At 45.4% G+C, this 22,207-nt stretch overlaps 1 protein-coding gene across 2 annotated transcripts in view; it reads right to left on the minus strand.

Annotated features, from left to right (window-relative positions):
* Positions 1 to 22,207, minus strand: part of LOC135546587 (endothelin-converting enzyme-like 1) — a 36,402-nt gene that overhangs the window by 13,572 nt on the left and 623 nt on the right. Inside the window, exons 2-6 of one of the 2 annotated variants that reach the window (XM_064975148.1) lie at positions 15,368 to 16,552; positions 15,148 to 15,216; positions 14,812 to 14,922; positions 14,636 to 14,728; positions 12,986 to 13,110 (exon numbers count right to left, since the gene is read on the minus strand). In XM_064975148.1, coding sequence (XP_064831220.1) covers positions 12,986 to 13,110; positions 14,636 to 14,728; positions 14,812 to 14,922; positions 15,148 to 15,216; positions 15,368 to 16,228 — 1,259 coding nt within the window. In that variant the 5' untranslated portion in view covers positions 16,229 to 16,552. Of the gene's footprint in view, positions 1 to 12,985; positions 13,111 to 14,635; positions 14,729 to 14,811; positions 14,923 to 15,147; positions 15,217 to 15,367; positions 17,002 to 22,207 lie in introns of both variants that reach the window. The other variant, XM_064975147.1, reaches the window with a different exon arrangement.

The raw sequence follows: 22,207 nt of genomic DNA on the forward strand, positions 1-22,207 counted from the left end.
TACCCTCTGGAAGTAAAAAATGAGAAGGCACAAAAAAAGTACAAAAAGAAGCTCTTTATGGAAAATCAAGAGACACTTTTTGCTGACTGCCATAAAATGGGAACATAAGCAACTTAATCTTCCACACAGATCATCTCCTGGCATGGCACCGTGCTATATTAACACACTACCTCTCTGGTAAGAGGGGGGTTGTTAGTGATGGGTGGAAACTCAGCATAATAGACAATGAGGACTCTGAGTCAGCCAATGTCAACCTGTACAAGTCTGGAACAGTAATGGTACAGGGCAACCCCAAACAGTTTCAGCTGGATGTTCACATAATTAAAGAGAGAGCTCAGTAGGATAAGCTTTCTCTTGAGAAATATACCCCCAACCTGAGCGTGTCAGACTATACCTCTTAAGAAATGCTATAGATGGAAGGAAAGTAGTGTGGAAACCTACATCAAAACAATTAGGAAACAACAAATACAATCCCTTTTAGACAACTTCCTGGACAAAACATTTCACTGTAATAGTGAAGGTGTAAACTTGGCAGTAGAAAAGCTAAACAATATATTTGACCTCTCAGCTTCCCTATCAAATCTAAAAATGGAAAATGGAAAACCCGAAGAAAATTAACAACAATGACAAATGGTTTGATGAAGAATGTAAAAACCTAAGAATGAAATTGAGAAACCTATCCAACCAAAAACATAAAGTCTGGGAAAAACCTGGGCCTATGCCTTCACTATGGTGAATAACTAAAACAATACAGAAATACACTACGGAAAAAGAAGGAACAGCACGTCAGAAATCAGCTCAATGTAATTGAGGAATCCATAGAATCTAACCACTTCAGGGAAAATTAGAAAACACTAAACTAACAACAACACGAAAGGTTATCTATCCAAAACAGAGATGTATGGGTAAACCACTTCTCCAATCTTTTTTGCCCCATAACAAAGAACAAATAGCAAAAATATATACATGATCAAATAAAAATCTTAGAATCAACTATTAAAGACTACCAGAACCCACTGAATTCTCCAATTACATTGAATGAGCTATAGGACAAAATAGAAACCCTCCAACCCAAAAAGGCCTGTGATGTTGGTGGTATCCTTAAATATACAGACCACAAATTCCAATTGGCTATACTTAAACTCTTTAACATCATCCTTAGCTCTGGCATCTTCCCCAATATTTGGAACCAAGGACTGATCACCCCAATCCACAACATTGGTGACAAATTTGTCCCCAATAACTATTGTGGGATATGCGTCAACAGCAACCTTGGGAAAATCATCTGCATTATCATTAACAACAAACTCATACATTTCCTCAGTGAAAACAATATATTGAGTAAATGTTAAATTCGCTTTTTACCAAATTACGACAGACAACATATTCACCCTGCACACCCTAAATGATAAACAACCAAAACAAAGGCAAAGTCTTCTCATGCTTTGTTGATTTCAAAAAAGCTTTTGACTCAATTTGGCATGATGATCTGCTATGCAAATTGATGGAAAGTGGTGTTGGGGGAAAAACATACAACACTATAACATCTATTTACACAAACAACAAGTATGCAGTTAAAATGTAATTAGAAAACAATCCCAATTTCGATAAACTCCCATATCTATTGGGTGAAATACCACAGTGTGCCATCACAGCAGCAAGATTTGTGACCTGTTGCCAAAAGAGAAGAGCAACAAGTGAACAACAAACACCATTGTAAATACAACCCATATTTATGTTTATTTATCTTCCCTTTTGTAATTTAACTATTTGCACATAATGACATTTGAAATGTCTTTATTCTTTTGGAACTTTTGGGAGTGTAATGTTTACTATACATTTTTATTGTTTATTCCACTTTTGTGGTATGAAGGATGAGGGAGGGTGTTAGTATGAAGGATGAGGGAGGGGTATGAGGGATGAGGGAGGGGGTATGAATGATGAGGGAGGGAGGGGGATGAGGGGAGGGGGTATGAATGATGAGGGAGGGGAGGGGTATGAAAGCTGAAGGAGGGAGTTAGTATGAAGGATGATGGAGGGGTATGAAGGATGAGGGAGGGGGTATGAATGATGAGGGAGGGAGTTAGTATGAATGATGAGGGAGGGAGTTAGTATGAATGATGAGGGAGGGAGTTAGTATGAATGATGAGGGAGGGGGGAGGGGGTATGAAAGATGAGGGAGGGAGTTAGTATGAAGGATGAGGGAGGGGTATGAAGGATGAGGGAGTTAGTATGAATGATGAGGGAGGGAGTTAGTATGAATGATGAGGGAGGGAGTTAGTATGAGTGATGAGGGAGGGGGGAGGGGGTATGAAAGATGAGGGAGGGAGTTAGTATGAATGATGAGGGAGGGAGTTAGTATGAATGATGAGGGGGAGGGAGTTAGTATGAAGGATGAGGGAGGGAGTTAGTATGAAGGATGAGGGAGGGGTATGAATGATGAGGGAGGGAGTTAGTATGAAGGATGAGGGAGGGGTATGAATGATGAGGGAGGGGGGAGGGGGTATGAAAGATGAGGGAGGGAGTTAGTATGAAGGATGAGGGAGGGGTATGAAGGATGAGGGAGGGGGGAGGGGGTATGAATGATGAGGGAGGGAGTTAGTATGAAGGATGAGGGAGGGAGTTAGTATGAATGATGAGGGAGGGAGTTAGTATGAAGGATGAGGGAGGGAGTTAGTATGAATGATGAGGGAGGGGGAGGGGGTATGAATGATGAGGGAGGGAGTTAGTATGAAGGATGAGGGAGGGAGTTAGTATGAATGATGAGGGAGGGGGAGGGGTATGAACGATGAGGGAGGGAGTTAGTATGAATGATATGTATGTTTATTTATCTTCTCCTTTGTACTTTAACTATTTGCACATAATGACATTTGAAATGTCTTTATTCTTTTGGACTTTTGGGAGTTAATGTATGAATGATGAAGGATGGGGAGGGGTATGAAGGATGAGGGGGAGTTAGTATGAAGGATGAGGGAGTTGAGGGATGAATGATATGAATGATGAGGGAGGGAGGGGTTGAGGGATATTTATCTTCTCCTTTGTATGAAGGATGAGGGATTTGAAGGATAGGGATGACATGAATGATGAAATGTCTTTATTCTTTTGGAACTGTTGGGAGTGTAATGTTTACTATACATTTTTATTGTTTATTCCACTTTTGTGGTATGAAGGATGAGGGAGGGTGTATGGAGGATGAGGGGGGAGTTAGTATGAAGGATGAGGGGGGAGTTAGTATGAAGGATGAGGGAGGGGTATGAGGGATGAGGGAGGGGGTATGAATGATGAGGGAGGGAGGGGTATGAGGGATGAGGGAGGGGGTATGAATGATGAGGGAGGGGGAGGGGTATGAAAGCTGAGGGAGGGAGTTAGTATGAAGGATGAGGGAGGGGTATGAAGGATAAGGGAGGGGGTATGAATGATGAGGGAGGGAGTTAGTATGAATGATGAGGGAGGGAGTTAGTATGAATGATGAGGGAGGGAGTTAGTATGAATGATGAGGGAGGGAGTTAGTATGAATGATGAGGGAGGGAGTTAGTATGAATGATGAGGGAGGGAGTTAGTATGAAGGATGATGATGAGGGAGGGGGAGGGGGTTAGTATGAAGGATGAGGGAGGGAGGGGTATGAATGATGAGGGAGGGAGTTAGTATGAAGGATGAGGGAGGGAGGTATGAATGATGAGGGAGGGGGATGAAGGATGAGGGAGGGAGTTAGTATGAATGATGAGGGAGGGAGTTAGTATGAAGGATGAGGGAGGGGTATGAATGATGAGGGAGGGAGTTAGTATGAAGGATGAGGGAGGGAGTTAGTATGAATGATGAGGGAGGGAGTTAGTATGAAGGATGAGGGAGGGAGTTAGTATGAATGATGATGAATGATGAGGGAGTTAGTATGAAGGATGAGGGAGGGGGGGGGGTATGAATGATGAGGGAGGGAGTTAGTATGAATGATGATGGATGAATGATGAGGGAGGGGGTATGAATGATGAGGGAGGGAGTTATGAATATGAAGGATGAGGGAGGGAGTTAGTATGAATGATGAGGGAGGGGGAGGGGGTATGAACGATGAGGGAGGGAGTTAGTATGAATGATATTTATGTTTATTTATCTTCTCCTTTGTACTTTAACTATTTGCACATAATGACATTTGAAATGTCTTTATTCTTTTGGAACTGTTGGGAGTGTAATGTTTACTATACATTTTATTGTTTATTCCTACTTTTGCTTTGGCAATGTTAACATATGTTTCCCATTGAGGGAGGGAGGGAGGGAGGAGGAGGGAGGTATGGAAGGATGAGGGGGAGTTAGTAGAGAAGGATGAGGGGATGAGGGGGTTTATCACTGTCACCAGGATGGAAGAATGGATGAAGGGGGAGAAAAGACACTAAATCTCCAGAGCCTACTTGAGGATCAAAGGGATGAGGGAGTGACGGTAATAAGGGTGATTATGTAAAGAGGATTATGGGATATTAAGGACGGGAGCACTCACCCCACTGGGTCATTTCAAAGAACATCTTACTCAAGAACTGATATAACTACATGAATGAGAGGGAGGAAAGGAGATAAGAGCAGGAAGCTGGATGAGGGAGGGAGGTATGAATGATGAGGGAAGGAAGGGGTATAAATGATGAGGGAAGGAGAGAGGGAGTTATTATGAAGGATGAGGGAGGGAAGGGGTATGAATGATATTATTATGAAGGATGAGGGAGGGAGGGGTATAAATGATGAGGGAGGGAGGGAGTTATTATGAAGGATGAGGGAGGGAAGGGGTATGAATGATGAGGGGGAGGGAGTTATTATGAAGGATGAGGGAGGGAAGGGGTATGAATGATGAGGGGAGGGGGAGGGAGTTATTATGAAGGATGAGGGAGGGAAGGGGTATAAATGATGAAGGGGAGGGAGTTAGTATGAAGGATGAGGGAGGGAGGGGTATGAATGATGAGGGAGGGAGTTAGTATGAAGGATGAAGGAGGGAGGAGTATGAATGATGAGGGAAGGAAGGGGTATAAATGATGAAGGGAGGGAGTTATTATGAAGGATGAGGGAGGGAAGGGGTATGAATGATGAGGGGGAGGGAGTTAGTATGAAGGATGAGGGGGGAGGGGGTATGAATGATGAGGGGAGGGAGTTAGTATGAAGGATGAGGGAGGAGTTAGTATGAATGATGAGGGAGGGAGGGAGTTATTATGAAGGATGAGGGAGGGGATGAGGGATGAGGGAGGGAGGGGTATGAATGATGAGGGAGGGAGTTTATGAATGATGAGGGAGGAGTTAGTATGAATGATGAGGGACATAGTATGAATGATGAGGGAGGGAGTTAGTATGAAGGATGAGGGAGGGGTATGAAGGATTGGGAGTTAGTATGAATGATGAGGGAGGGAGTTTATGAATGATTAGGGAGGAGTTAGTATGGTGATGAGGATGAGGGAGGGGGTATGAAGGATGAGGGAGGGAGTTAGTATGAATGATGAGGGAGGGAGTTAGTATGAAGGATGAGGGAGGGGTATGAGGGATGAGGGAGGGGGTATGAATGATGAGGGAGGGAGTTAGTATGAAGGATGAGGGAGGGGTATGAATGATGAGGGAGGGGGAGGGGTATGAAAGATGAGGGAGGAGTTAGTATGAAGGATGAGGGAGGGGTATGAAGGATGAGGGAGGGGGGGGGTATGAATGATGAGGGAGGGAGTTAGTATGAATGATGAGGGAGGGAGTTAGTATGAATGATGAGGGAGGGAGTTAGTATGAATGATGAGGGAGGGGGGGGGGTATGAATGATGAGGGAGGGAGTTAGTATGAAGGATGAGGGAGGGGTTAGTATGAATGATGAGGGAGGGGGAGGGGTATGAATGATGAGGGAGGGAGTTAGTATGAATGATGTATGGGACTTTAACTATTTGTAATGAATTTGATGTCTTTATTCTTTTGGAACTTTTGGGAGTGTAATGTATACAATTGATTCCACTTTTGTGGTATGAAGGATGAGGGAGGGTGTATGAAGGATGAGGGGGGAGTTAGTATGAAGGATGAGGGAGGGGTATGAGGGATGAGGGAGGTGGTATGAATGATGAGGGAGGGAGGGGTATGAGGGATGAGGGAGGGGTATGAATGATGAGGGAGGGGGAGGGGGTATGAAAGCTGAGGGAGGGAGTTAGTATGAAGGATGAGGGAGGGGTATGAAGGATGAGGGAGGGGGTATGAATGATGAGGGAGGGAGTTAGTATGAATGATGAGGGAGGGAGTTAGTATGAATGATGAGGGAGGGGGAGGGGTATGAGGGATGAGGGAGGGGTTAGTATGAAGGATGAGGGAGGGGGTATGAATGATGAGGGAGGGAGGGTTAGTATGAAGGATGAGGGAGGGGTATGAAAGATGAGGGAAGGGGATGAGGATGAGGGAGGGGTATGAATGATGAGGGAGGGAGAGTATGAAGATGAGGGAGGGAGGATGAGGGAGGGAGGTATGAAGGATGAGGGAGGGAGTTAGTATGAAGGATGAGGGAGGGGTATGAGGGATGAGGAGGGGTATGAATGATGAGGGAGGGAGGGAGATGGGATGAGGGAGGGGGTATGAATGATGAGGGAGGGGAGGGGTTAGATGAATGATGAGGGAGGGAGTTAGTATGAAGGATGAGGGAGGGGATGAAGGATAAGGGAGGGGGTATGAATGATGAGGGAGGGAGTTAGTATGAATGATGAGGGAGGGAGTTAGTATGAATGATGAGGGAGGGAGTTAGTATGAATGATGAGGGAGGGAGTTAGTATGAATGATGAGGGAGGGGGGAGGGGGTATGAACGATGAGGGAGGGAGTTAGTATGAAGGATGAGGGAGGGAGTTAGTATGAAGGATGAGGGAGGGGTATGAATGATGAGGGAGGGGGAGGGGGTATGAAAGATGAGGGAGGGAGTTAGTATGAAGGATGAGGGAGGGGTATGAAGGATGAGGGAGGGAGTTAGTATGAAGGATGAGGGAGGGAGTTAGTATGAATGATGAGGGAGGGAGTTAGTATGAAGGATGAGGGAGGGAGTTAGTATGAATGATGAGGGAGGGAGTTAGTATGAAGGATGAGGGAGGGAGTTAGTATGAATGATGAGGGGAGGGGGAGTTAGTATGAAGGAATGAGGGAGGGAGTTAGTATGAAGGATGAGGGAGGGAGTTAGTATGAAGGATGAGGGAGGGAGTTAGTATGAAGGATGAGGGAGGGAGTTAGTATGAATGATGAGGGAGGGAGTTAGTATGAAGGATGAGGGAGGGAGTTAGTATGAATGATGAGGGAGGGAGTTAGTATGAAGGATGAGGGAGGGAGTTAGTATGAATGATGAGGGAGGGAGTTAGTATGAAGGATGAGGGAGGGAGTTAGTATGAATGATGAGGGAGGGGGAGGGGGTATGAATGATGAGGGAGGGAGTTAGTATGAATGATGAGGGAGGGGGAGGGGGTATGAACGATGAGGGAGGGAGTTAGTATGAATGATATTTATGTTTATTTATCTTCTCCTTTGTACTTTAACTAGTTGCACATAATGACATTTGAAATGTCTTTATTCTTTTGGAACTTTTGGGAGTGTAATGTTTACTATACATTTTTATTGTTTATTCCACTTTTGTGTATTATCTACTTCACTTGCTTTGGCAATGTTAACATATGTTTCCCATTGAGGGAGGGAGGGAGGGAGGGAGGAGGGAGGAGGAGAGGGGAAGGGAGGGGGAGGGGGGAGAAAACAGACAGTAAAAAGAGAGAGCAAGGAGAGAACAGAGAGAGGAGGGAACATGAAGCGAGGGGTTTATCACTGAAATCACCAGGATGGAAGATACATGGAGGAAGGGGAGAAACAAAAGAAAAGACACTAAATCTCCAGAGCCTCCAGCGACTTGAGGATCAAAGTGGATTGGCTGTAATGCCGGTCGTCACCACAGTGACGGTAATAAGGGTGATTATAGTAAAGAGGATTATGATAAGATTAATATTACATTATCTGATATTAAGTGACGTGACATTTTATGAGAGCACTCACCCCACTGCGTGTCTCTTTTCTCATTTCAAAGAACATCTTACTCAAGAACTGATATAACTACATACAAGAACAGAGAAAAAGGAGGAAAGGAGATAAGAGCAGGAATAGAGCTGGAGGGAGAGAGGGAGTTGTTATGAATGATGAGGGAAGGAAGGGGTATAAATGATGAGGGAAGGAGAGAGGGAGTTATTATGAAGGATGAGGGAGGGAAGGGGTATGAATGATGAGGGAAGGAGAGAGGGAGTTATTATGAAGGATGAGGGAGGGAAGGGGTATAAATGATGAGGGAAGGAGAGAGGGAGTTATTATGAAGGATGAGGGAGGGAAGGGGTATAAATGATGAGGGAAGGAGAGAGGGAGTTATTATGAAGGATGATGGAGGGAAGGGGTATGAATGATGAGGGAAGGAGAGAGGGAGTTATTATGAAGGATGAGGGAGGGAAGGGGTATGAATGATGAGGGAAGGAGAGAGGGAGTTATTATGAAGGATGAGGGAGGGGTATGAGGGATGAGGGAGGGGGAGGGGGTATGAATGATGAGGGAGGGAGTTAGTATGAATGATGAGGGAGGGAGTTAGTATGAATGATGAGGGAGGGAGTTAGTATGAATGATGAGGGAGGGAGTTAGTATGAATGATGAGGGAGGGAGTTAGCATGAATGATGAGGGAGGGAGTTAGTATGAAGGATGAGGGAGGGAGTTAGTATGAATGATGAGGGAGGGAATTAGTATGAATGATGAGGGAGGGGGGAGGGGGTATGAATGATGAGGGAGGGAGTTAGTATGAATGATGAGGGAGGGAGTTAGTATGAAGGATGAGGAAGGGGTATGAACGATGAGGGAGGGGGGAGGGGGTATGAAGGATGAGGGAGGGAGATAGTATGAATGATGAGGGAGGGAGTTAGCATGAATGATGAGGGGGGGAGTTAGTATGAATGATGAGGGAGTGAGTTAGTATGAATGATGAGGGAGGGAGTTAGTATGAATGATGAGGGAGGGAGTTAGTATGAATGATGAGGGAGGGAGTTAGTATGAATGATGAGGGAGGGAGTTAGTATGAATGATGAGGGAGGGAGTTAGCATGAATGATGAGGGAGGGAGTTAGTATGAAGGATGAGGGAGGGAGTTAGTATGAATGGAGGGAGGGGGGTATGAATGATGAGGGAGGGGGAGGGGTATGAATGATGAGGGAGGGAGTTAGTATGAAGGATGAGGGAGGGGTATGAATGATGAGCGAGGGGGGAGGGGGTATGAAAGATGAGGGAGGGAGTTAGTATGAAGGATGAGGGAGGGGTATGAAGGATGAGGAAGGGGTATGAACGATGAGGGAGGGGGGAGGGGGTATGAAAGATGAGGGAGGGAGTTAGTATGAAGGATGAGGGAGGGGTATGAAGGTTGAGGGAGGGGGGAGGGGGGAGAGGTATGAATGATGAGGGAGGGAGTTAGTATGAAGGATGAGGGAGGGAGATAGTATGAATGATGAGGGAGGGAGTTAGCATGAATGATGAATGGGGGAGTTAGTATGAATGATGAGGGAGTGAGTTAGTATGAATGATGAGGGAGGGAGTTAGTATGAATGATGAGGGAGGGAGTTAGTATGAATGATGAGGGAGGGAGTTAGTATGAATGATGAGGGAGGGAGTTAGTATGAATGATGAGGGAGGGAGTTAGCATGAATGATGAGGGAGGGAGTTAGTATGAAGGATGAGGGAGGGAGTTAGTATGAATGGAGGGGGAGGGGGTATGAATGATGAGGGAGGGGGGAGGGGTATGAATGATGAGGGAGGGAGTTAGTATGAAGGATGAGGGAGGGGTATGAATGATGAGCGAGGGGGGAGGGGGTATGAAAGATGAGGGAGGGAGTTAGTATGAAGGATGAGGGAGGGGTATGAAGGATGAGGAAGGGGTATGAACGATGAGGGAGGGGGGAGGGGGTATGAAAAATGAGGGAGGGAGTTAGTATGAAGGATGAGGGAGGGGTATGAAGGTTGAGGGAGGGGGGAGGGGGGAGAGGTATGAATGATGAGGGAGGGAGTTAGTATGAAGGATGAGGGAGGGAGATAGTATGAATGATGAGGGAGGGAGTTAGCATGAATGATGAGGGAGGGAGTTAGTATGAATGATGAGGGAGTGAGTTAGTATGAATGATGAGGGAGGGAGTTAGTATGAATGATGAGGGAGGGAGTTAGTATGAATGATGAGGGAGGGAGTTAGTATGAATGATGAGGGAGGGAGTTAGTATGAATGATGAGGGAGGGAGTTAGCATGAATGATGAGGGAGGGAGTTAGTATGAAGGATGAGGGAGGGAGTTAGTATGAATGGAGGGGGGAGGGGGTATGAATGATGAGGGAGGGGGAGGGGTATGAATGATGAGGGAGGGAGTTAGTATGAAGGATGAGGAGGGGTATGAATGATGAGCGAGGGGGAGGGGGTATGAAAGATGAGGGAGGGAGTTAGTATGAAGGATGAGGGAGGGGTATGAAGGATGAGGGAGGGGGGAGGGGGTATGAATGATGAGGGAGGGAGTTAGTATGAAGGATGAGGGAGGGAGTTAGTATGAATGATGAGGGAGGGAGTTAGTATGAATGATGAGGGAGTGGGGAGGGGTTATGTAAGATGAGGGAGGGAGTTAGTATGAATGATGAGGGAGGGAGTTAGTATGAATGATGAGGGAGGGAGTTAGTATGAAGGATGAGGGAGGGAGTTAGTATGAAGGATGAGGGAGGGGTATGAATGATGAGGGAGGGAGTTAGTATGAATGATGAGGGAGGGAGTTAGTATGAATGATGAGGGAGGGAGTTAGTATGAAGGATGAGGGAGGGAGTTTGTATGAATGATGAGGGAGGGAGTTAGTATGAATGATGAGGGAGGGAGTTAGTATGAATGATGAGGGAGGAGTTAGTATGAATGATGGGAGTGGGGAGGGGTTATGTAAGATGAGGGAGGGAGTTAGTATGAATGATGAGGGAGGGAGTTAGTATGAAGGATGAGGGAGGGAGTTAGTATGAAGGATGAGGGAGGGAGTTAGTATGAATGATGAGGGAGGGAGTTAGTATGAATGATGAGGGAGTGGGGAGGGGTTATGTAAGATGAGGGAGGGAGTTAGTATGAATGATGAGGGAGGGAGTTAGTATGAATGATGAGGGAGGGAGTTAGTATGAAGGATGAGGGAGGGAGTTAGTATGAAGGATGAGGGAGGGGTATGAATGATGAGGGAGGGAGTTAGTATGAATGATGAGGGAGGGAGTTAGTATGAATGATGAGGGAGGGAGTTAGTATGAATGATGAGGGAGGGAGTTAGTATGAAGGATGAGGGAGGGAGTTAGTATGAATGATGAGGGAGGGAGTTAGTATGAAGTATGAGGGAGGGAGTTGGTTTGAATGATGAGGGAAGGAGTTAGTATGAAGGATGAGGGAGGGGGAGGGGGAGGGGGGCATGAAGGATGAGGGAGGGAGGTTGGAGGTATAGAGTATTGAAAGATAAAAAAGCTATACAGACAGACCATCAATTGAAATGTACTGTAATTGTAACTGTAATTATATGAACTAAAATAAATGACTTAAATGTAAATGTAAATGTAAAATAAACTGAGAGATAGTAGGCTACAGACAGACTACTACAGACTGGCAGACAGACAGGTGTGAAGTGTAGTGTAGTGTAGAGTAGAGTATAACACCAGTCAGTATTGGAGAGCTGTCAGCAGTAGTAACAGGCAACCTGACTCCCACTAGCCCTCAGCCACCTCCGGAGTCTGGCAAGAGCTGCTTTTAACAGCACAACACCCCCACATACACACACACTCAAAAACAAATGTATACACACTGTGACACTTCAACATGACGCAGCGTATAGTAACAGCCCTAGTAAAACAAATGTACACACACTGTGACACTTCAACATGACACAATGTATAGTAACAGCCCTAGTAAAACAAATGTATACACACTATGACACTTCAACATGACACAATGTATAGTAACAGCCCTAGTAAAACAAATGTATACACACTGTGAAACTTCAACATGACACAATGTATAGTAACAGCCCTAGTAAAGCAAATGTATACACACTATGACACTTCAACATGACACAGCGTATAGTAACAGCCCTAGTAAAACAAATGTATACACACTGTGACACTTCAACATGACACAACGTATAGTAACAGCCCTAGTAAAACAAATGTATACACACTGTGACACTTCAACATGACACAATGTATAGTAACAGCCCTAGTAAAACAAATGTATACACACTGTGACACTTCAACATGACACAACGTTTAGTAACAGCCCTAGTAAAACAAATGTATACACACTATGACACTTCAACATGACACAACGTATAGTAACAGCCCTAGTAAAACAAATGTATACACACTGTGACACTTCAACATGACACAGCGTATAGTAACAGCCCTAGTAAAACAAATGTATACACACTGTGACACTTCAACATGACACAACGTATAGTAACAGCCCTAGTAAAACAAATGTATACACACTGTGACACTTCAACATGACACAATGTATAGTAACAGCCCTAGTAAAACAAATGTATACACACTATTACACTACAACATGACACAGCGTATTGTAACAGCCCTAGTAAAAGCCACACACACTAATTCAGCAACTCCTACAAAAATTCTTACACATCCTCAAAACTCATGTATCTTATGCCATTGATGTTCCATGTAACTCTCTATCCTTTGCATTCTTCCTCTGCCTCTCATCCACCCTTTCCCTCCTCTCCTCCTCCCACCCTCCCACCCTTCCCCTCCTCCCACACTCCCCTCCTCCCACCCTTCACCTCCTCCCCTCCCCCCACCCTCCCCTCCCCTCCTCCCACCCTTCGCCTCCCCCTCCTCCCACCCTTCCCCTCCTCCCCTCCCCCCACCCTCCCCCCCCCCTCCCACCCTTCGCCTCCCCCTCCTCCCACCCTTCCCCTCCTCCCACTCTCCCTATCTCTCTCACCTTTTGGAGGTGGTATTGATGATCTCTGAGACTTTCTCCATGTAGTCAGTAGCCAACACCACAATCTCTTCATCCTCAGAGAAGTTATCATGGAAGATTCTGTCCAACAAACGTTTCCAGTGCAGCTGTAGAGACAGGTTAGAGGAGAGGAGAGGAGAGGAGAGGAGAGGAGAGGAGAGGAGAGGAGAGGAGAGGAGAGGAGAGGAGAGGAGAGGAGAGGAGAGGAGAGGAGAGGAGAGGAGAGGAGGTTTGAGTTTTAGCCAGATAAGAAAAAACGATTGTTAGAAACCCCGCTCACAGTTTAGGTCATCCACAACACAAAGTTCCTCCTTAACTTCGGAGCATACAGCACCCCTGTAATCCCAAATGGTCTCATAATCTCCCACTATTATTAACAGGCAATAGTGGGATAGTAGATAAGAGTGAAAGAGAGTGAAAGAGGGAAAGGTGGAGAGGGATAAATCAGTATGAACATAATTTGACCATGTCTGTCTGTCTGTCTGAGCGTGGACTGATAATCCTGAGCAGGAAAATAATCCTTCAGCCAACAGGAAATGTGAATTATTATGTGGATTATAATGAATGTACATTTTTGTAGCAATTTATACATTTTTTGTTAGGGTAAATCAAGTCAGAAATTTTAAAGTGGAAATTAGAAACCTTAGAAGTCGTTTTAAAATCCAAATACACTACAAATTTGCATTTTGTGATGTGCAATAAAATTCTCAGCAACAAAAGAGTTATCAATTAAGATCTTACATCTGTATATCTAATTGTCCATCTGTCTAACCAGCAGTTACAGCTACTGTCTATTACTCCTCCCCTGGGTTTTGCTGTCTGTCTCTACATCCATCTGTCTGTCTCTCTGTATGTCAATTTCACTCACCATTTGCATATTTTTAGTAATCTCTTTCACATTTCTTGTATTCTTTTCTTTCTTTCTATTTCTCTCATGTTTCTTTCTCTCATTTTATGAGTGATGCTAGTGAAGCTCACATCATCCATCTCTCTCTCCTTTCATGTTCACTCCCCCCTTCTCTCCCCTCCCCTCCCCACCCTTCTTCTCCAATCAGAAGTGATGGAGCAGCTCTAAATTCTCCATCAGTTTTCTGCTGCTCTCCAACGCACCTTATGGCTCTCCCCTCCTGTCTTCCCCCCTCTACTCCCCTCTTTCTCTACCCACCCAGTCCCTCTCTCCCCCAGATTCATTCCATATGCTCCTACATCAGTTCCCCTCTGTCTCCTTTCCCCCCTCCTCCCTCCATCCTCCTTCTGTAGTCCCCCGTCGACCACCATTTATCCCGTCCTCTCCCGTCTCTCTCCCTCTCTTCCTCCCACCTCCCTCGTTCCGTAGCCCCCCCGTTGTTCTCCTTCTATCCCTGCAGGGCGGACAGCTTCGCTGAGCCACAGAGGCGTGAGTATGAACGGTTTACAGAGCGTAGAATGGCCCCCCGCCTCGCACGCACACACACTCTTCACAATGCTCTGCTGGAGTTCAGCTTTTAATCCATCATACTTCTTCCCACACACACACACACACACACACACACACACACACACACACACACACACACACACACACACACACACACACACACACACACACACACACACACACACACACAATACATATGTGTGTGTGGTACTCACACTGGGAGCGATGTGCTGTAGTTTTCTCAGGGTGATGCGGTTGTACATAATGCTGATGTCCTTTCTCTGTTCATCATACTCAGACACAGTGATCTGAAACAGAGGGGAAGAAACATTAACTGAACTGAACACACACACACACACACACACACACACACACAAACACATAGACTTACGCTGGCCAGGCGTGTTTCCAGGTGTAGGATCTCTTTGGACTTCTGAGTGGCATTGTGAGCTCCCAGCATGCTTAGCAGACGCTCCATCAGGGCCTTGTAAGCTGCCAGGATCTGTCCATGACATCATCATTAATGGAAATTGGACAACAACATGACATCATTATTAATGGTCAATGGACAGCAGTGTGACATATGACGGAGCAGACAGGATAACAAAGGGAACAGCGATGACAGGAACAAACAGGTGGATAGATGGAAAATAAAGGAGTGGGTCGATAAGTGAACAGATGGAGAGATGGAGTGTTGGATAGAAAGAGGGAGGGGGTAATCCTTTACCTTCACACTGTCCTCATCCTGCCCCAGGTACAGAGTCCTCTCAGGCAGTGTGAGCCCCTCCTGATCAATCTACAAATACACACACAGTCAAGAGAACACATATGAACACGTGTAAACAACACCGACATGTAAGTAAACAGATGGTACATCTGTCAGATGATAAACAGTAGGTGTTCACAGACAGACAGACAGACAGACACATACATACACACATTCTTACCCTGATAGCGTTGCGTGAGGAGTTCTTATCGTCTACGTTGACAGTGAGAGAGAAGAAGACAGCTGTGCTGTACACCCCCTGGGTCCTATAGAGCAGCTCATCAAAGTCTGGTCTGGCTGGTGCAGTACTGCTCTCCCACCCCGCACCACCAGAGGGCACTCCAACCAGGTCCCACCCGCCACAGCTGTCAATCACCTCTGTCATGGGCCCCGACCCCAGCTTGTCAATCTCCTGGATGTTCACACAGGAGCGGTAGAACTCTTTCACCTTGCGTTCAGCCGAGTCTACGGTGTGCCGGCGCACGGGCTCCAGTAGGAGGCGTCGTAGCTTCTCCTCGTTGTGCTCTCCGATGGCGGTGATGATGCCGTAGCTCAGCTTGTCCTCTGGGATGCCATGGCGTCGTAGCCAGCCACCGCAGGCAAAGCTGTAGAAGTCCTGGCAGGGCTGGATGGTGGGGTCGATGTTGGCCTGGACGAAGCGTGCAGCTCGGACTAACGAGCGTTTCTTCTGGCAGTCCTGTCTGCAGTGCGCCTCCTGCTGGAAGTCCAGGGAGATGTATTTGAGTGCCAGCATGCTGCCCAGAATGACACACATCCCCGCAGCGAACACCAGAGCAGAGAGCAGGCAGATCTCCCTGCGGCTCCATCGAGGAAGTCCCTGTCCGCTGTTGATGCCACTCAGGTCCCGACTCCGATCACTAGCCACACCCCCTTTGCCTCGGCCCCGCCCAACATTACGGTCCAGGCTCCCACCCAAGTGCAGGCTCATGCCGTTGCTAAGGGTGCCACTGCTATAGCGACCACCATACTTGACCTCCTGGAACTCATCGTAGTGGGCCGTGAGGGAGTATGTCTTCTCCATGGCAACGAGGGTTGATTAACTTTACGTTGTTGAAAAGAGAGACTGATAGAGGGAGTGGTGGAAGGTGGTAGAGAGAGGAGTCTTTCAGATGGCCATGTCCCTCCAGGCCTGATATGAGAGAGGAGGGCGCCCACTAGCGGGCTAAAGGGGTAACGCAGCCCAAATGCCCTTGGCTCTCCTGAACACACTGCCTCTTGTATGTCTCCTCTGCTACCCTTACTGTTAGAGAGTTAGGGACCACTGAGGCTATCTCTCTTCTTGTCTGTCAGTGTATCTCTTGGGTCTTGGTCTCTTTCCTTTCCCCCCAGTGGAGCCTCAGCCTGTCTTTCAATAGAAAAGGAGGAGAGGGAATTTTTTTTTTAACCTTTACTTAACTAGGCAAGTCAGTTAAGAACAAGTTCTTATTTACAATGATGGTCTACCCCGGCAAAACCCTAACCTGGACGAGCCTGGGCCAATTGTACGCCGCCCTATGGGACTCTCAATCACAGCCGACTGTGATACAGCCTAGAATCAAACCAGGGTCTGTAGGGACGCCTCTTGCAATGAAATGCAGTGCCTTAGACCGCTGCGCCACTCGGGAGGTAAAGGGAGGGAGGGGCGATGAGACAGAAGATGGAATCCATGATTACAACACAGAGATGACTAAGGGTACTGTCTGTTGAGATGCTCTTTTTTTCTTTCTTTCATTCTGTCATTCTTTCCTTAAGTTATTTTGGATTGATTTCTGACACCCATCAATCAGGGAGATGATGTTGCTCTGTGACTCATGACTTTGGATGGATCGATAGGGAGTAGGGGAGGAGAGAGGGAGGGTTAGGAAGATGGAGAGAGAGGATGAGGGGAGGAGAAGAGAGAGGGAAGGAGAGGAGAGAGAGAGGGAGATTATTTAGACAGGCAGGAATGGACATTCTGCAGAACTGGTTGTGAGGACACACACACACACACACACACACACACACACACACACATACACACATACACACATACACACATACACACATACATACATACATACATACATACATACATACATACATACATACATACATACATACATACATACATACATACATACACATACCAGCCAGGTCACCTGTGATACAAGTCAGTATTCAATGTCCATCCATGTCTGATGATGTGGAAACTGGCCACTAGGGGCAACAGTGAGTGTGGTTACCTTCAAGGATGTTTTGGTTTTGCTAAGGTGTTGTGGACAGAGATGGAATGATTCAAGCTCAAATCCAGTGTTAGAAATGTATTTTTGTTTTAAGCCTATCCCAAACCTTAACCATTTGTAGTTAATGCCTAACCTTACATTTCTGAGTTAATGCCTAAACTTCACCTTAAACACTTTGAAATTTGACATTTGGGATAACTTTGAAATTTGACGTTTAAGAAACATGGATGAACATCTAATTCTGACATGAGATGGTGAGAGTTAATAGCACACACACACACACACACACACACACACACACACACACACACACACACACACACACACACACACACACACACACACACACACACACACACACACACACACACACACACACACACACACATAAAAAAGAATAAATTAACAGAGATCGCTATCTCAGGTTTCAGAAGTTCGATAAGTCTGAGAATGGGTTTGAACTATAGTGGATTGTGACAAACAGCAATACACACCCATCATCATAACACATACACACACACAGACACAAACACACACACATGTTTTACCTCAGGAAAGTGAGCAGAGAGATCAAAGATTTGGAAAGTGGGCAGACTGCTCCAGATCCTCAATTCATCACATGTGTAGTATGCCAGGGTGTGTGTTGAGGCCCAGGGTGTGTGTTGAGGCCCAGGGTGTGTGTTGAGGCCCAGGATGTGTGTTGAGGCCCAGGATGTGTGTTGATGCCCAGGGTGTGTGTTGAGGCCCTGGGTGTGTGTTGAGGCCCAGGGTGTGTGTTGATGCCCAGGGTGTGTGTTGAGGCCCTGGGTGTGTGTTGAGGCCCAGGGTGTGTGTTGAGGCCCAGGGTGTGTGTTGAGGCAACAGTGTGTGAGCATCTGGCTCTGTGTTTGTTTGACTGTTACTAGTCTACCAAATCAAGCCAGTGAGTTGTATTTCCCTTTCATTTACACTTGGCAGCCATTGTAATTGTGATTATCTTTCTCTACAATTCATTATTGAAGAGTTTAATTCCAAAACGATGTATCCACCAATTTTTAACATTTGTGTTTTTTCATCAGAAAGGATTTCTTATGGGCGTCTTCGTGTGTGTAAAATATTATTGTTCTCAGATTTTAGATGTGTATGAAAATGTATTTTTAGCAAAAAGCTAAATATCCATTGTTTAGCTGGAATAGAATGTTAATATCCTGTATATTTGATTGTGATATGTGGTGGCCTCAACTAGCTACAGTATCTTCAGATGACTACATTTACTGTAAGTCACTCTGGATAAGAACATCTACTAAATGACTAAAATGTCAAATGTAAATGTTTTACATACAAATCTCACATTACTTGTTTGAATTATTATTTCCAATTATTTTACAAATATTGATGTTACAAATGTATAATTTGTAAATTTCATTATTAAAAGTGTAGTTATTTGCTACATTTAACTCAGTAAAACCAGGTAGTACTTCTTATTTCTCTGAGTGATGTGAATATACAGCTTTTTGCCAAAAACATTATTATGTGTCTCTCTGAAATGAAACCATCAAGTGATAGATTTTAAACAAATACATGTCTGTCATTGAACAAACCCATTCCATGATTAGATATTGAAAAAAACACACCAATCTCTTTCATAAGTTCTTTAAACAATGTAAGCTAATTTAACAACATTTCAGAAAATGGATATATGGCGTTTTGGAATGAAACTTTTCAATATGTACTCTATGATGACCTGACGTCTACTATAGTCCAGTACACCAAATATTGGTTTTGAGTGTAAAAAATTGAGATAAACCCTGTGCACAGCAGTGGATCTAGGTCCAGTGCTGGTTTTGGCAGGAACAATTAGTATTCATAAACAAGAGTATAAACCGCACACTGGAAAAATAATAAAAAGAAGTACACACCAAAGTCATTGTTTTTGAGTGTGAGAAAGAACAACACACAAACAGTCTGCATTATATCAGCGTATGTGTGTCCGGAATCTGAATTTGAGCATGTCTGTGTATAACTAGATCTAACTATAATTGTGGTTTGCATAATCTGTAACAGGATAGGAGGGGAGGAAGAGAGGAGGGGAGGAAGATGATGTTTGTTCGGAGGGAGAGACATTGGGGACAGAGACACAATCACATCAATGACCTGCCTCCCACTGATGAGATACCAGACTGCAAATCAACATTGCTATTCACACCTGCTCAACTTCAGCCAGTACAGGAACTATAGAGAGGAGGAAGAGAGGAGGAGAGTAGAGGGGGAGAAAGAGTGGTGGAGGCAGAGTTGTTTCTCTGTGTGTGAGGAGAGAACACACTGGGCACAGATGTCAATTCAATGTCTAGTTTTGATTTAAATTTGATTGAGTTGTCAACTATTGTAATTTCATTGTGAAATCAACAAAACATCTCACCATGTCATTGGATTTAGGTTAAAAGTTCAGTGAAAAAATACAAAATGCCCCTACGTTGAATACTTTATGCAAATCCCATAACAGATTTTTGGAGTTGAAAGGACATGGAAACAACGTTGATTCAACCAGTTTTTGCCCAGTGGGAATGGGGGAAAGGGGGAAGAGAAAAATGCAATCAAGGGAGAGATGGAGTGAGGTAGAAAATATGTGTTGCTCTCTTTGTGGAAGGGGAAAATAGGAAGAAAAAAGGGTAACAGAAAAGGGGTCGACTGTGACTAGAGCCCCACAGTGGAGGTGTCATAATATCCATAAAACCTAGCGGTCAAACAGGGAAATGGTTCCAATTGTTTATCCACTTTTCATTTTTCCCGTATGGGATTTTTATAAACACTTAAAATAAGGGCAGTGTTTCATGTAGGCTTACCCTGGAGTGATATTTTGATAACCATGTAAATCTCTCTTGGACAAGGTGACTTTTATTAATATATTCGGCTCTATTTACACTCCGCATCAAAGTAGACATCAGGCAAAACTACAAATCCCTGCAAGCTCCTGCATGGCATCGCTAGCTGACACATTTGCTAATAAGTGGGGGGGGGTACTGAATTGAGGGGGTACTGCGGTGAAGGGGGAATGGTGTTTCTTCACAAGATGTCATTATCTATCCTCTCCATCATCCATCACGAGTCACAACTCTCCCCCTCTTTCACACACACACATTACAAACATACTTACTCACACTCCCCAGACACCCACCTTATGCTGTATCTCTTATCAACATACACACAAAGACACAAATTGGTAGGATAGCCTCGAGCATGGAGAGGGACACACACATTTACATCCAATCTGACCTTAAAACAATTACAGAATCAAAGCACACACTAACTGAGTCCTCTTGCAGTGGGCAGACATTAACTTGTGTTGCCCACACTGCGTGGCTAATGGATTGGATCTGAGTGGCATCACTATGAGAGGAGAGGCTGATGAATGGCTCCATACCAGACATGATAGGTCTAATGTCTGAGAGTGATATTAATGCTGCTCTCTGTCCTGCACAGTCCATACACACATTCTTATACGCGGATTCACACACACAAATAGTCTCTCTCTCTCTCTCTCTCGCTCTCTCTCACACACACACACACACACACACACACACACACACACACACACACACACACACACACACACACACACACACACAAATGCATCATAAATACACTCAGGATGATGCATAGTACCCAACCAGTTGTCAAGCTCTTCTAATATATAACCTATCAGGAGGAGCACATAGATAGCAGCAGGCCAAAGTCCAGTTCAAACAACTCTAGGCACGAAAACACACATAAATAAAACATTATTATACATAAACATTGCACACAAGAAAACCTCTGTTTTGCACAAAAGCCCACCACACCCATCTTGGCCAGAGTATGGCCTAGGTCCCTAACCACCCTCCATAAATCCTAGATACGATCAATGGACCGAAGGGCACCACGCCCGAGGGATCAGGTTCAGATCAATGCTATTATTATCCAATTCATTTCAGCGCACAATAGGTTATCGTATAGAATGGGAGCAGGGGAGGGCGCACGCCTCTCTGGCTTTCCTGCCGCCTGCCCTGCACGCGCAACCACACAGACCGGGCTTGGAGACCCGGGTCAGCGCCATACTGTAAAAATGTTTATTTTCTTCTAATCAAAGTGGTCATGGACCCTGACGGATCACATTCAGCGGTACTGGAGTTTCTGAGCACACACAACAGAGTGCCGTAGTGATGGTGTAGGGGCTAAAGACAGCTATAGTGTGACATCGTTTTCGAGAACACTGTTGCAAAAGGACCAAAGGGAACCTGAAACATAACTACTTCTCACAAGAATTTACACTTTCCGTGTCTCTCTTACACACAGTCACTGGTACTCATGTGTGACATAACCACACACACGCACAAACACGAGTTCCCGGGGATCGTTTAACCACTAGCTGGACCGTTATTGCACAAATAATTGGGCGTCCCAGACTCACTAGGGCATCCCGGGTCCCTTCCTTTCTCCCCTGTCACGCAGCCACCAGGCGCGGACTGCTAACTCAATTAACCCGACTCGGGTGACCCCATCGAGCCCCATACACACACAATCAATACGCTCGCTACCGCCACTCGATATTATTGGAGTCACTGAAATGGATAAGAGGATAAGCCGCGGAGCTACGAGAGTGAGAACGAGTCGGGGGTCTGGAGTGGCGCAGCGGTCTAAGCACAGCATCTCAGTGCTAGAGGCGTCACTACAGACCCTGGTTTGATTCCAGGCTGTATCACAACCGGCCGTGATTGGGAGTCTCATAGGGCGGCACACAATTGGCCCAGCGTCGTCCGGGTTTGGCCGGTGTAGTCCGTCAC

This window comes from Oncorhynchus masou, chromosome 9 (genome assembly GCF_036934945.1).
Source record: "Oncorhynchus masou masou isolate Uvic2021 chromosome 9, UVic_Omas_1.1, whole genome shotgun sequence".
Classification (NCBI taxonomy): domain Eukaryota; kingdom Metazoa; phylum Chordata; class Actinopteri; order Salmoniformes; family Salmonidae; genus Oncorhynchus; species Oncorhynchus masou.